General features: G+C 46.3%; 1 protein-coding gene across 4 annotated transcripts in view; it reads right to left on the bottom strand.

The window, feature by feature from the left end:
- DTNBP1 (dystrobrevin binding protein 1) overlaps window positions 1–12,690 on the bottom strand; it is a 293,153-nt gene that overhangs the window by 87,838 nt on the left and 192,625 nt on the right. Inside the window, 2 exon segments of one of the 4 annotated variants that reach the window (NM_001126349.1) lie at window positions 733–786; window positions 11,286–11,341. In NM_001126349.1, the coding sequence (NP_001119821.1) occupies window positions 733–786; window positions 11,286–11,341 (110 nt within the window). 4 annotated transcript variants of the gene reach the window in all.

Genomic DNA, 12,690 nt, shown 5'->3' with positions numbered 1-12,690 from the left:
TGGGTTCTTTACCAGTGAGCCACTGGGAAAACCCCTATTCCAGAGTTAATATACTGCAACATACTATTAGCCATCACTTTGCCCTGCAGATTTTTAGCACACTATAATACCATAAACACTTTAACAGAATTCTAGCTAACAAGAAAATTTCTTTAAAGCTCCTTATCTCTAGGTTTTTAAAAAAAATTTGGCTGTGCCAAATGGCACGCAGGATCTTAGTTCCCTCACCAGGGATGCAACCTGTGCTCCCTGCACTGTCAGCGTGGAGTCTTAATCACTGCATCACCAGGGAAGTCCCCACTGCTAGCCTTAAAGTGAAATTTAGTAGTGTGCATTATTTAAAAAATGAACAAAGCACTGCACAATACTAGTGTTTTCATATAAAACAGACAACACAGCTGAAGAGGCTCACTTGCCAAGTACTGTTTCATTAATAATTTGCTTCTCAACAATGGAGAACTTTTACTTTGCTCTTACTATACAAATAAAAATGATTAATTGTGATCAAATAATCACCGACTGTCATAGAGAAAAACAATTACCTGTCACTTTTTCAACCATTTTACAATTTTATCAGAAAAATTTCCAGGGTTAGAAAATTTAGAAAGAATCAATAAACTGTTTAGTCAGATGCACGCAACAGATGTAAAATACATTAATTATACTATCACGACTGTAACCAAAAATTGTATGGAATTTAAGTCATAGTAAATTAAAACAGCACATGCTTACCTGGGTTTGTTTTTTACTTTAGCTTCTCTTGACTTGTCACTTAAAGTCTTCAGCCTATAATTCAACCAGTATAAAATATCACATTTTTACAGTTTAAGAAATTTTCAAATGCAAATTTCATAGCTGGTAAAATTTCTGGTTGGAAGTCAATACTTTTTTAAGAAAGAATTAAGACAACAAATATTTGTATACTGTACATAAGACACAAGCGGAAAATTTACAGCAAATATTTTTATATTTTTCTTGCCCCAAATCCCTTTTCTAGAAACATTTCCTAAATATGACTGGACTAAAGAAGCATCACTACTCAGAAAAAAGACAGTGGCCCCCATATGTGAACTTGATCAGTAATACTACTATCTAAGCAGCACATTTTACAAAATTTATTTTTACTTGAAGGATCATTGCTTTACAGCATCATGCTGGTTTCTTCTATACATCAACATGAATCAGCCGTAAGTATACACATGTCCCCTCCCTCTTGAACCTCCCTCCAACCTCCCACCCCATCCCAGCCCTCTAGGTGGTTACAGAGGCCATGGTTTGAGTTCTCTGAGTCATACAGCAAATTCCCCGTGGCTAGCTATTCTACATATCGCAGAGTATGTTTCCACACTACTCTCTCCATCTGTCCCACCCTCTTCTCCCCCCAACTCCACCAGCCCCCTCTATGTCCATAAGTCTGTTTTCTTTGTCTAACCAACACACTATAAAGTGATACTATACTAAGCACTCTCTAAGTGCCAACATTCTAAGCAATTTTAGCTATTGATAAAAAGCTTCTAAAATACATTACAAACCTCTTTCATTAAAGAGGAGCTGGTACATTTTCTGATAATTTAGGGTCATTATCATGAACACCACTGACTGCATTTCACAACAAAACAGTACACTCCCTAGATGTTTCTGAGCTAGGAATGCCTCCTCATTTGCCAACCTGAAACCAATCTACAGTGGTTTTGGGAGTCTGTTCAGGATCCTATAGCAGTTTTTTAAAATTTTAAATTTTCCGTCTCTACCACTGGTCATCATATCAGCTACTATTTAACTGCTTCTGCTAGCTATTCAACTATAGCAGCCTGCGTGAGCGCTAAGTCGTTTCAGTGACTCTCTGCGACCCTATGGACTGTAACCTGCTGGGCTCCTCTGCCCATGGGATTCTCCAGACAAGAATACTGGAGTGGGTTGCCGTGTCCTCCTCCAGGGGATCTTCCCATCCCAGTGATCGAACCTGCATCTTATATGTCTCCTGCGTTGGCAGGCAGGGTTTTTTTTTTTTTTTTTTTTTTTTTACCACTAGTGCCACCTGGGAAGCCTGCTGCTGCTGCTGCTGCTGCTGCTGCTGCTGCTGCTAAGTCACTTCAGTTGTTTCCGACTCTGTGCGACCCCATAAATGGCAGCCAATCAGGCTCCACAGTCCCTGGGATTCTCCAGGCAAGAACACTGGAGCAGGTTGCCATTTCCTGCTCCAATGCATGAAAGTGAAAAGTGAAAGTGAAGTCGCTCCACTCCCCTTCTGTTTGCTTTTTTAAATTATTGGGCTGGAAAAAATAAATGGGCTAAAAATGCATATGTAAGAAAATTAAATAAGCTTTTCTATATGTAAAATATGAAGGTCATAAACTTTGTATTTTATATATATATATAAATTTTTTTTTTTAACTTCACCAGCCCATTTTTACCTACTTTTGACTTGGACTCTATCATATAACAGTCAAAAAGTGAGAACTCAATTATGAGATATTCCCGCATACAATGAAGACATCTGGACATGTTCTTCTTAATCTGATTACTTCTACAAATATTCACTTCTAAACAGTCTGAAGCGTAGGCCACAGTACCCCAGCTAGCCCCACAAAGCCTTCGTAAAGCAGACACAGGAGCTGCCTCCTCACGATGCTCTACTGCAACCTGCCAGAAGCTGTCCTAGCGTGCCAGCTGAGTTGCCCTGTCCCAGCCCACCGGCTGACTCTCCTAGAATGCCCAACCCTCTGCTGTGCACAGCTGTACATGTACGCCTGACAGAGTCGTCCAACTTTTTGGTCGACGGTGCCTAGCTCAAAACCAGAAAGGGACTTCCAATATCAAATGCCATTTTATATTTTTCTTGCCCCAAATCCCTTTTCTAGAAACATTTCCTAAATATGACTGGACTAAAGAAGCCTCACTATTCTGGAAACATCAGAAAAAAGAGAGTGGCCCCCATTTTTCAACAAGTTGTAGTATCAATTTCACACCAAGACTTTTTAAAATATTATTCTATGCTCTTTTTCAAAAACTAAAATATTGATGAGATCAATTCCTCTACAATGTTAAAAAAAAAAAAAGACTTAGCAATCTCTTTAATACAAAACTATGTGTAGACACCTCTCCAGATGAGCTGAATTTAGAAAGTCTTACCTGTCCTAGAAAAACAATAAAAAATTTCGAGCTTAGCTTGGAAACCAGTAAATCCAGTTTAGACTAAGATTAAGCAATAGCTCAAGAAAGTTATTTTGACAGCCATTCAACCATTTCCACTCCAAAATCTGCGAGAAAGGCACTTGGTTGTGATATCTCAGGTAGAACTGTATTAGAACAAATGGACACAGCAGTGCATTATAGTCAAAATGACTCTAGTATTATTTCCAGTGACTTGGGACAATTCATATGGTAACAAGGATATTGAAGCAAACTGCTAAGACCATCTTTGGACCGTTCATTGTACAACCAAGAAAATCTCTAGGTTAGTATTTCAAATATTTATTTCTGAAAAAAACTGTAAATTCTCAATTGTAATGTATCAAACTTGGGGTTCTCCTCCACACTTCCCCAAAAGAAAGAAAAAATTGGTTTGGAATGAAACAGAAAAGAGGAAGCTTACAGGGAGCTGAAACTAAAATTATTGGAAGGGTGAGTAAGCTTCCCCAGGTGGCTCCTTAACAACCATCTGCTTTAAAAATTGGTTTTTAACCAACTATAATGTGTGGAACTTATTTGATCTGGATTTGAACAAATCAACTGTAAAAAGATACTTTTAAGAACCAGGAAATTAGATTTTGGACTGGATAATTGATAATATCATAGAATTAGTATTAATTTTGCTAGGTATGATATTGGCATTGCATTTATATATTTTTTTTAAGATGAAAATTGATTTATGAGAGAGGTGAGAACTAAGTCTGAGGTTTACTCTATAAACAGTGTTAGTCACTCAGTCATGTCTGAGTCTTTGAGATTCCATGGACTATAGCCCACCAGGCTCCTCTGTCCACAGGATTCTCCAGGCAAGAATACTGGAGTGGGCTGCCATGCCCTCCTCTAGGGGATCTTCTCAACCCAGGGATTGAACCCAGGTCTTCTGAACTGCAGGTGGATTCTTTACCATCTGAGCCACCAGGAAAGCTCATACTCTATAAATAAGGGAGAGACTGAGTAAATGTGATAATTAACTGTTTTATATGAATAATGTATACATGGGGCTCACTGTACATATTTTTGTAAATGTTTAAAACATTGTTTAAAAAAAAGTTTGGGGGTTCCCCTGGACACTCAGTGGTTAAGAATCCGCCTGCCATTGCTGGAGGCATGGGTTTGATTCCTGGTCTGTAAAGATCCCACATGCTATGGGACAACTACATCCATGCGCCACAACTACTGAGCCTGCGCTCTAGAGCCTGGGAGCCACAAGAGAAGCCACCTCAATGAGAAGCCTGTGCAACTTGAGAGTAGCCTCTGCTTGCCGGAACTACAGAAGAGCTCGCATAGCAACACCCAGCACAGCCAAATAATAGATTTAAAAGTTTTTCAAAGTTTTCATAACAAAAAACAGTCTTGTAGACATTCATCTTTTCTTATCACACCTTTTCCATGTAAATCATCAATATGCCACATTCAGAATAGAAACTGCTGGAGAAAACAAAGTAGCAAGAAGCAAGTTGGAAACTGAAAAAAGTTAAGGAAAGGATAAAAAGTCAATGTAACACTTTTTAAGTTGAAAATGTAACAAGTAATCTTCCCAAAAGAAAAAAGGTCCTTTCTGAAGTACATACTCCAAACCCAGAATTCAACTGGCAGGAGCTTACCATTTTTATCTGGGGAGAACTCTTAAGTTTCTCACAGTGATTCTGGGCTGGAAACAACCCATTAATCAAGTTCCACAGTGTCTTGCCACACTGAGAAGGAAATACTGGTCTGAGTGCAATTCCCCAGTTTCCTAAACCATAAAATAGAAGTATTATACTGACCATAATGATTTGCCACAAGAATTAAAGGAAATTCCGAATATGACTCTGGCAGCAGGCTGTAACTGTAAATTACAGAGGCAATTCAAACAAAAAGTATAATAAAAATGATCACCAAGTATAATAAAAATGGTAACCATCAAGAAAGCAGCTATGTACATTACAGGGCCAAGGTAAAATAAAACAGAGATCCCCCAATCCACCAGTTCCCATAAAAGGCTTCTCCTCCGTTCCTAGCCTTCTTCCCAACACAGCACAGCCTCAGGGAGACAGGCGTGCCACAGCGTGAGTGTGTTCACACACAGACTTTGAAGTGAGCCACCTCTCAATTGTTTCCCACTCAAAGCAACCAACGTGCGCTTCAGAGTCCAAAACACTTGCTTTCAAATTCATCATCACACCACAATATTTTGAGATTGTTTCAAAGACTGACCTTTGTTTGACCATAGCACATTTATTTTCTTTAAGCTTTACGGAAAATACTAAGATGGAGACATCTTCTTGAGAAATGGAGATAACTAGCAAAACCTCTTAGACAAAAAGCTTAAAAAGTAGTTTCACAGAATGAAAGGGGGAGCTCGGCAATGACTGCTGAGCAGGAAATGGCTTTCTGGGCCTGACTCGCTGGGATGGGGGACCTCAATGGCATTCCACTTATTTGGACTTCAATGTCCTACTCATCTAAGCCCATCAGCTATTATGAAAGGCCAGGGTGACTGCTTTAAAACACAACATGTATTAATCAGCATATTTTGTCCTATAACATTTTCACGCCTCTATTATTTTGAATTTAAATTATACTTATGAATACAAATCCAATCTATTATATTTTCCCCATTAACTTTTTTTTTTAACTCAAAATCAGGAAACACAAAAGCATCAATCACACCTAAAAGTGCATAGGACCCCAAAGCTCTGGCGGCTGAGAGACTCACGCAAAAGTCACAGACTCAGGAAGGGGAGAGGACTGTACGCTGTCTCTATCCTAATCACCGTAGAATGCACCCAGTCAGTCCTGACCTCTTTCCTCAGTGTTTCCTGAATTTCCTGCTGCCTCTTGGACTTCGAGACACACTCCCTGTCAACTGCTCCTTCTCTCTCAAAGCTCCTCAATGTCTCTGTTGGTAAACGACATCACTATCTAAGATACTCCAAAATTGAGATCCTCAGTTTCTCCACCTTTTTTCACTTGCTAGTCTCATTTTTTTAATGAAATCGACCAGTGCCTGTCATTATTCCTTCTGTCAAATTTCCACCAACACTGCCTTTTCATCATCTCTTATCTGCTCCATAATTATAGCCTCCTAAATAATCTCCGTTTCCCATCTCTAGTCCTCCCATCACCCTGCCTCTCAAATTATTCTTCCACAAATACAAGTAGGCTCAGGCTGCTCCCCTCCAGAAAAACCTTCAGAAGATTAATCAACCTAAAAATAAGCCATGACCATCCTATATAAGACAGCAATCCTCCCGGCCCCACCCAACCCCTGAACCTGCTTTGTTTTCAGCAACAGTACTACTGACCTTCTAGATTTTTGGCCTCCTGCCAGTCGAGTCGGAGAAGGCAATGGCACCCCACTCCAGTACTCTTGCCTGGAAGATCCCATGGATGGAGGAGCCTGGGGGGCTGCAGTCCATGGAGTCGCTGAGAGTCGGACACGACTGAGCGACTTCACTTTCACTTTTCACTTTCCTGCATTGGAGAAGGCAATGGCAGCCCACTCCAGTGTTCTTGCCTGGAGAATCCCAGGGACGGGGGAGCCTGGTGGGCTGCCGTCTATGGGGTCGCGCAGGGTCGGCCATGACTGAGGCGATGCAGCAGCAGAAGCCAGTCGAGTGTGGGCAGGGCCATTACTTGCTGTCTGGTGTGCATTCTCTGCTGTGGTCCTAGCACTCATCAACAGGGGTTAAGTGTTAGCTGCTCACTTGCATCTGAATCTTTGCGACCCCATGGACTCCAGCCCACCAGGTTCCTCTGTCCACGGAATTCTCCAGGCAAGAATGCTGGAGGGGGTAGCCATTGCCTTCTGCAACAGGTCTTCCCAACTCAGTGACTGAACCTGGGTCTCCTGCATTGCAGGCATAGTGCTATAGCATGTCAGCTACTAGGGAAGCCCCATCAACAGGTAAGTGCTCAATAAATATTTTCTAAATGAATTAATTTGCAAAGCACTGATGATGCTCTATTATCAGACACTAAACTTCCATTCCAGGTTCCTCTCCCACAAGAGTTTCATCTCTGAAATCCCTCAGCCAAATCTAGCCTCATCTCTCCTCATTCTTCCAGGCCAGTCTAGAAGTCAGCTCTTCTTTGAAGCATCTCAACTAATGACTCCTCTGAGCTCACAATCCATATCACCTGTATCTTCCACGTTCACTTCCTTCTGCTTTGCTTTGTGTTACCGCCAGGCTAGGGCATTTGGAGAGCACACACAGTTTTTGTCAAGCTTGTAGTTCCAGGGTCTGGCTAAACACACAGACACTGGCAAAGAGCAGGCAAAACTGGGCATGTGGCCTCCTATCTTTTTTTTTAATAAAATGAAAAAAACTTCTATGATAAGACTTTGACTTCCTAGACTGGTGTCTGACACTTGGTAGGAACTCAGTAATAAGTCAAATTGAATATTAAGGTTTTTTCCCCTGTTTATATTAAAAGGTAAGTAATCAAGTTGATTGGACTTCCCTGGTAGCTCAGACGGTAAAGCATCTGCCTACACTGCAAAGACCCAGGTTCAATCCTTGGGTCGGGAAGATCCTCTGGAGAAGGAAATGGCAACCCACTCCAGTACTCTTGCCTGGAAAATTCCATGGACAGAGGAGCATGGTAGGCTATAGTCCATGGGGTCGCAAAGGGCTGGACACGATTGAGCAACATCACTCACTCAGTCAAGGAAGAGCAGCATTAAACCTCACCATTTTACCATACTGTGAACTGGACTGTTGAATGCTCTCCTTTGAGGCTATGATACTGCCGGAGAGGAGAAGAGAAATGAGCACAGCAGGCAGGGCCCGAGGTCAGGGCAGAGGGGGCTTTGACCAGAGAGAAGGAAACACCCACCATCTAGTTGCAACAAGTAACAACTGTGAACTGCTATTCCTCCCTATCCAAAAGCACCCAGAGCATTACAGGCAGGAAATGCCAGCCAGTGACAGGCAGCTGTAAACCCTTGGTAAATCTGATTTTCACTTTCCTGAAGGGGTTTGCATGCCTGAATACATCAATCCTCAGGCTGTGGGTCATTACTGCTCTGAAGGTTTTTTTAAAAAAATCAAAGACCAGAGCAGATTTGAAGAAAGTGCTGCAGTGTGTCCAAAAGTTTCCCTCAGAGTTCAAGCCAGTCCTTAAACAGCAGAGGTTCTCTGTGAACTCTCCAAAAGGCTCCCAGAGCTCCGGGGGACATAAACCCAGGTGAGGATGCAGGTAGGCGAGGGGCAGACAGTGAAGCTGGGAGCCAGTCCCATCTGTCCCTCAGCCCCTGCACCAGATAACCGCCCAGTTAGCCCAGAAGGAAAGCAACATAATTTCTAGGCTTATTTTGACTTTGACGTAACTATTACGATGAATAAAATTTGATGAAAAAAGATCTTGAGGCAATGGACAACCTACAGTCCCTTGAAGCTGACTTTTTCCTAAGTTTGAACGGAAGGTTGAAATTCAGTGTTCACACATGCTTTAACCACTAATGTGGCATTCTCCCGGAGAAGGCAATGGCAACCCACTCCAGTACTCTTGCCTGGAAAATCCCATGGATGGAGGAGCCTGGTGGGCTGCAGTCCATGGGGTCGGGAAGTTGGGCACGACTGAGAGACTTCACTTTCACGCATAGGAGAAGGAAATGGCAACCCACTCCAGTGTTCTTGCCTGGAGCATCCCAAGGACGGGGGAGCCCGGTGGGCTGCCATCTATGGGGTCGTACAGAGTTGGACACAACTGAAGCGACTTAGCAGTAGTAGCAGTGGCATTCTCTTGTAAGCCTGATAAAGAATATTCCTATTATACTTGAAAAACAGTAAACTGCCTATGTTTCAGCTCCAGTTATATGAATTTCCAGAAACTAAAAATGAGCAGAAAAGTCTCTGAAGACAGGCTGTTGCTCTGGGCTACCGTGAAGCTCCACAGTGAAAGGGCTCAGGGAAGCACCCACCTTTCCCCTACTGAGTTCCGAGGGCAACCCTAATGGCAGACGTTCCAGTTATTTTGTAAGCCAGCTGCTCTGGCATCTATAGGCACCAATAGCAAGTGTTCTAAAGGAATGCTAGGTCCAGTCTGGTGGTTTTGAGAGGCAAGGGCCACGTTGCTTTCATCTCTGAATCCCTCAGTGCCTTCATGCAATATACATGTACTGCTGTGTTTAATTTCACCTTGAGCAGGAGTGATTTCTCTGCCAGGTGACAGGCTCACGGCACACACTGCTGGTCCAATGGCTTGTCGGCTCAGAGTGACCTGTACAAGGAAGCCCATGAAGGGCCTTCACGGAATGGAAGCCCTCTCAGGATCTCCTATCCCAAACTGGCCCCAGTTTCCATCATGCTTCAGGTAAATTCAGTTTTCAAGAAGGCGTTCTAACCAGATCCCCTCCACCCTTATCTGTAACTCAACCCTCAACTCAGGTTTTCCAGATCTCCCAGGATGGCCTGGGAGAATCCATATTCCTAGGTGAGTTGAACCTTCTCGAGCAAAGTTCAAAGAACGAATGGGTTCAGAGGCAACCACCTGACCTGTAACGCTTCAGTAGCTGTTACTCTCAGAAGATAGACTGTTGCTCATCACGGAATTTCTTGAGGTAATGACAGGAGGGCTGTACCAGATGGGCTTATCTGCGACGTACTGTTCTCCTGCTACCGCTGCAGCATTACACCCCAACGTTTCAATAATTTACATTCTGAAAATGTTAGTTTTTAAATTTAAAAGGTGGGGGCGGGGAATCAAGCATGCAACCAATCAAGCACAGGGTCAATCAATGACTCCTAGGACATCTACAATTACCATTCCTAAGGACCCCAAACCAAGACCACCAAAAATGCTTTACATGTAAGTGCTCAAGTATTTGCCTGTCTGTTACTGCTGCTGCTGCTAAGTCGCTTCAGTCGTGCGCGACCGCATAGACGGCAGCCCACCAGGCTCCCCCGTCCCTGGGATTCTCCAGGCAAGAACACTGGAGTGGGTTGCCATTTCCTTCTCCAATGTTACTACTCAGCACCTAAGAGGTAAACCATATAAACATTTTTGTCCACTAAGACACAACTGTAGCTAACATCTTTCTCATCAGAAACGTAAACCATGACGGAGAGGCCCTCATAGGGAGAGCTTTCGTCAACGGATCCGTAATCTAAAGGGGACAGACTTATCCTTTATCAAAGTGACACCCTTTGGGAAGAAATGGAAAAGTTGAATTAAGCACTAATAACAGCAGTGACGCAACATGAGTGCGTTTTACACGTTGGTTCATTCATCCTCACAATAACCCTGTGAGATGAGAACCATCTTCATCATCCCCGTTGTTTTACTGGTCGCAGAGAGTGAGGCAGAGAAACTTGCAGAAACGCGTTGGCTTAAATGGTAGATAGAGGTAAGATCCTAGGGCCCCTGGCGTTAGAGTCTACGCCAAACTGGAATCACCTGGGCGGGGGTGGTCTTTCGAACCCCCATCCTCAGCCTGGTGTAGCTGGTAGCCTTTGCCACCCGGGCACGCACCGGGGTGGTTGCCAGGAGATTCCAAGCAAAGTTCGGGAACCGCTAGGTCCGCGTGCGTGTCACCACTAGGGCATGAACAGGATGGCCAGTTCTGGCGTTTCTCTGGCCCGAGAGTTTCTTCACTGAGGCGCTGAACCCGAGGTAGAGAGAAATCAAAAGGGGAAGAAAAGGCGCTCAGCCTCCGCGCGCGGGGGCGGACAAAACGCCCGCCGGGCCCCTGCCGTCTGGAGGGGGTGGCGGCCCGAGCCGGCAGGGGTCTCGGCGGCGTGGGAGGGGGCGCAGGGTCGCCGTCCCTCGTGGGGGCGGGGGCGCGCTCGCCTCTCACCCGACCCCTCTCGGGCCGGCCGGATCTGCCGGGGAAGGGTCGCCCGACCCTCGGCCGCCCGCAGCCTTCCGGACCCGCTCCCCGCCCCGGCGCGCGGGTCTGAGCCTGCCCGGCGGGACCTAAGTTACTTCGTGCGGCCGGGCCGACGCCGGAAAGTTGGCTACTGTCCCCGCCCGGGCGCGGATGGGAGGCCCGGGGTTGGGTGAGGGGAGTGGCGGGCGCGAGATGAGACCCCGGGTGCGCGGAGGCGGCGTCCCGGCTCCCCGGCCCGGGCGTGCGGGCCCCTTTCCGTCCCCCACCGTGTACCCACCCGGAGGTGAAATCCTGCTGCACGCTCAGCAGCCGCTCGCGCAGGGTCTCCAGCATCGCCGCCGCGTCTCCGCTGCTCAGGCCACCGCCGCCCCCCTCACCTGTCACCTCACGCCCCGCGGCCCGGCCGGCCCCGCCCCCCGCCCTTGCTCGTCCCCGCGGCGCGGCCCTTCCGCGTCCCCGCCCCGACCCCGCGCGCCGGCCCCGCCCCCAATCCCGCCCTTGCTCGCCCGTGCGGCGCGACCTTTCCGCGTTCCCGCCCCGCTCTTGCTCGCCCCCGCGGCCGGCCCCGCCCCCCGCCCTTGCTCGTCCCCGCGGCGCGGCCCCTTCCGCGTTCCCGCCCCGCCCCACGCCGGCCCGCGCAGCCGCAGTGGGGCGCGCCGGCTCGGGCTGCGGGAAAAGGGGCCGGTCCTTCCCCGCCGGCGGAGACTGCCCGCCGCTCTGACGCCTTGTTCTCGCCCGAGCCAGGCCCGCTGCCTTTCCTCTTTAAAATAGAAGCGGCCGTGTCAAAGAATGCTTTACATTCAGCGGTTCCTTGAGGGAGTGGACCTGTCGCGGACACTCTCCTGGGCTCTGGTTCCAGGATCTGAGCCCGCTGGCTCTGACCTTGGATGATGAAAGTTAACCACTCAGAGCTTCGGTGTTTTCGATGAGAAAGTGGCGACTGTTCCGACCGCCTGACTTTCCATTCTTCTGGTCAGCCTGTCCCAGCAGGCTTTCGGGCCTTCGCACCGAAGGCGGCGGCCTTTGTCGTGTCAACCGTGGCTTCCACTTGTTACTCCTCTGATTTTTTTCTCGCCCTCTTGGTGGTTCTCATGCCATTCCTTATCCCAGTCTTAAGACCCCATACTTGCACGCTCTCAGTCCGTTCCTCCTCCTCCTGTTTTAACTGCTTCTCCAGAGGCTGCATCTGCAGCCTCCCCCCCTTCTTGTATGCTCTCTGCCTGGGTTTTTCTATCCATTACAATGCGGTAAATTCTATCAAGGCACGGGTGACGCCTGAGATCTCCATCTTCAGCCCAGTCCTCCCTCCCCCTCCTTCAGTTCACACCAATTAACTCCACCTATATCCAACAACCATCTCCAAACCCAAAACACCAAAAATTGAAAATGTGATTGCAAGCTCACTTTCGAACCTAATCCTAGCCTCTTCCATTTCATTAAGTGGCACCACCATCCACCTGGTAGCTCAAGTTAAGCCACCCGAAATTAGTCAGTTCTTTTCCCCACCTGCTGAATATTAATTCATCAAGTCCATTCAACTCTACTTCTAAAGTATTGCTAGATCCTGCTCCTCTTTCTCTGTCTTCACTAAAATCACCCTGGTCCAAGACACCGTCATCTTTCACCAGGAATGCTGAAGGATCTGATTCTCCTCTTTCACCATGAACACCCCCATAACGCAT

The sequence above is a fragment of the Ovis aries genome, chromosome 20 (assembly GCF_016772045.2).
Source record: "Ovis aries strain OAR_USU_Benz2616 breed Rambouillet chromosome 20, ARS-UI_Ramb_v3.0, whole genome shotgun sequence".
Taxonomy (NCBI): domain Eukaryota; kingdom Metazoa; phylum Chordata; class Mammalia; order Artiodactyla; family Bovidae; genus Ovis; species Ovis aries.
Note: the sequence above shows the minus strand (reverse complement) of the source record. Positions and strands in the feature narration are given on the sequence as shown.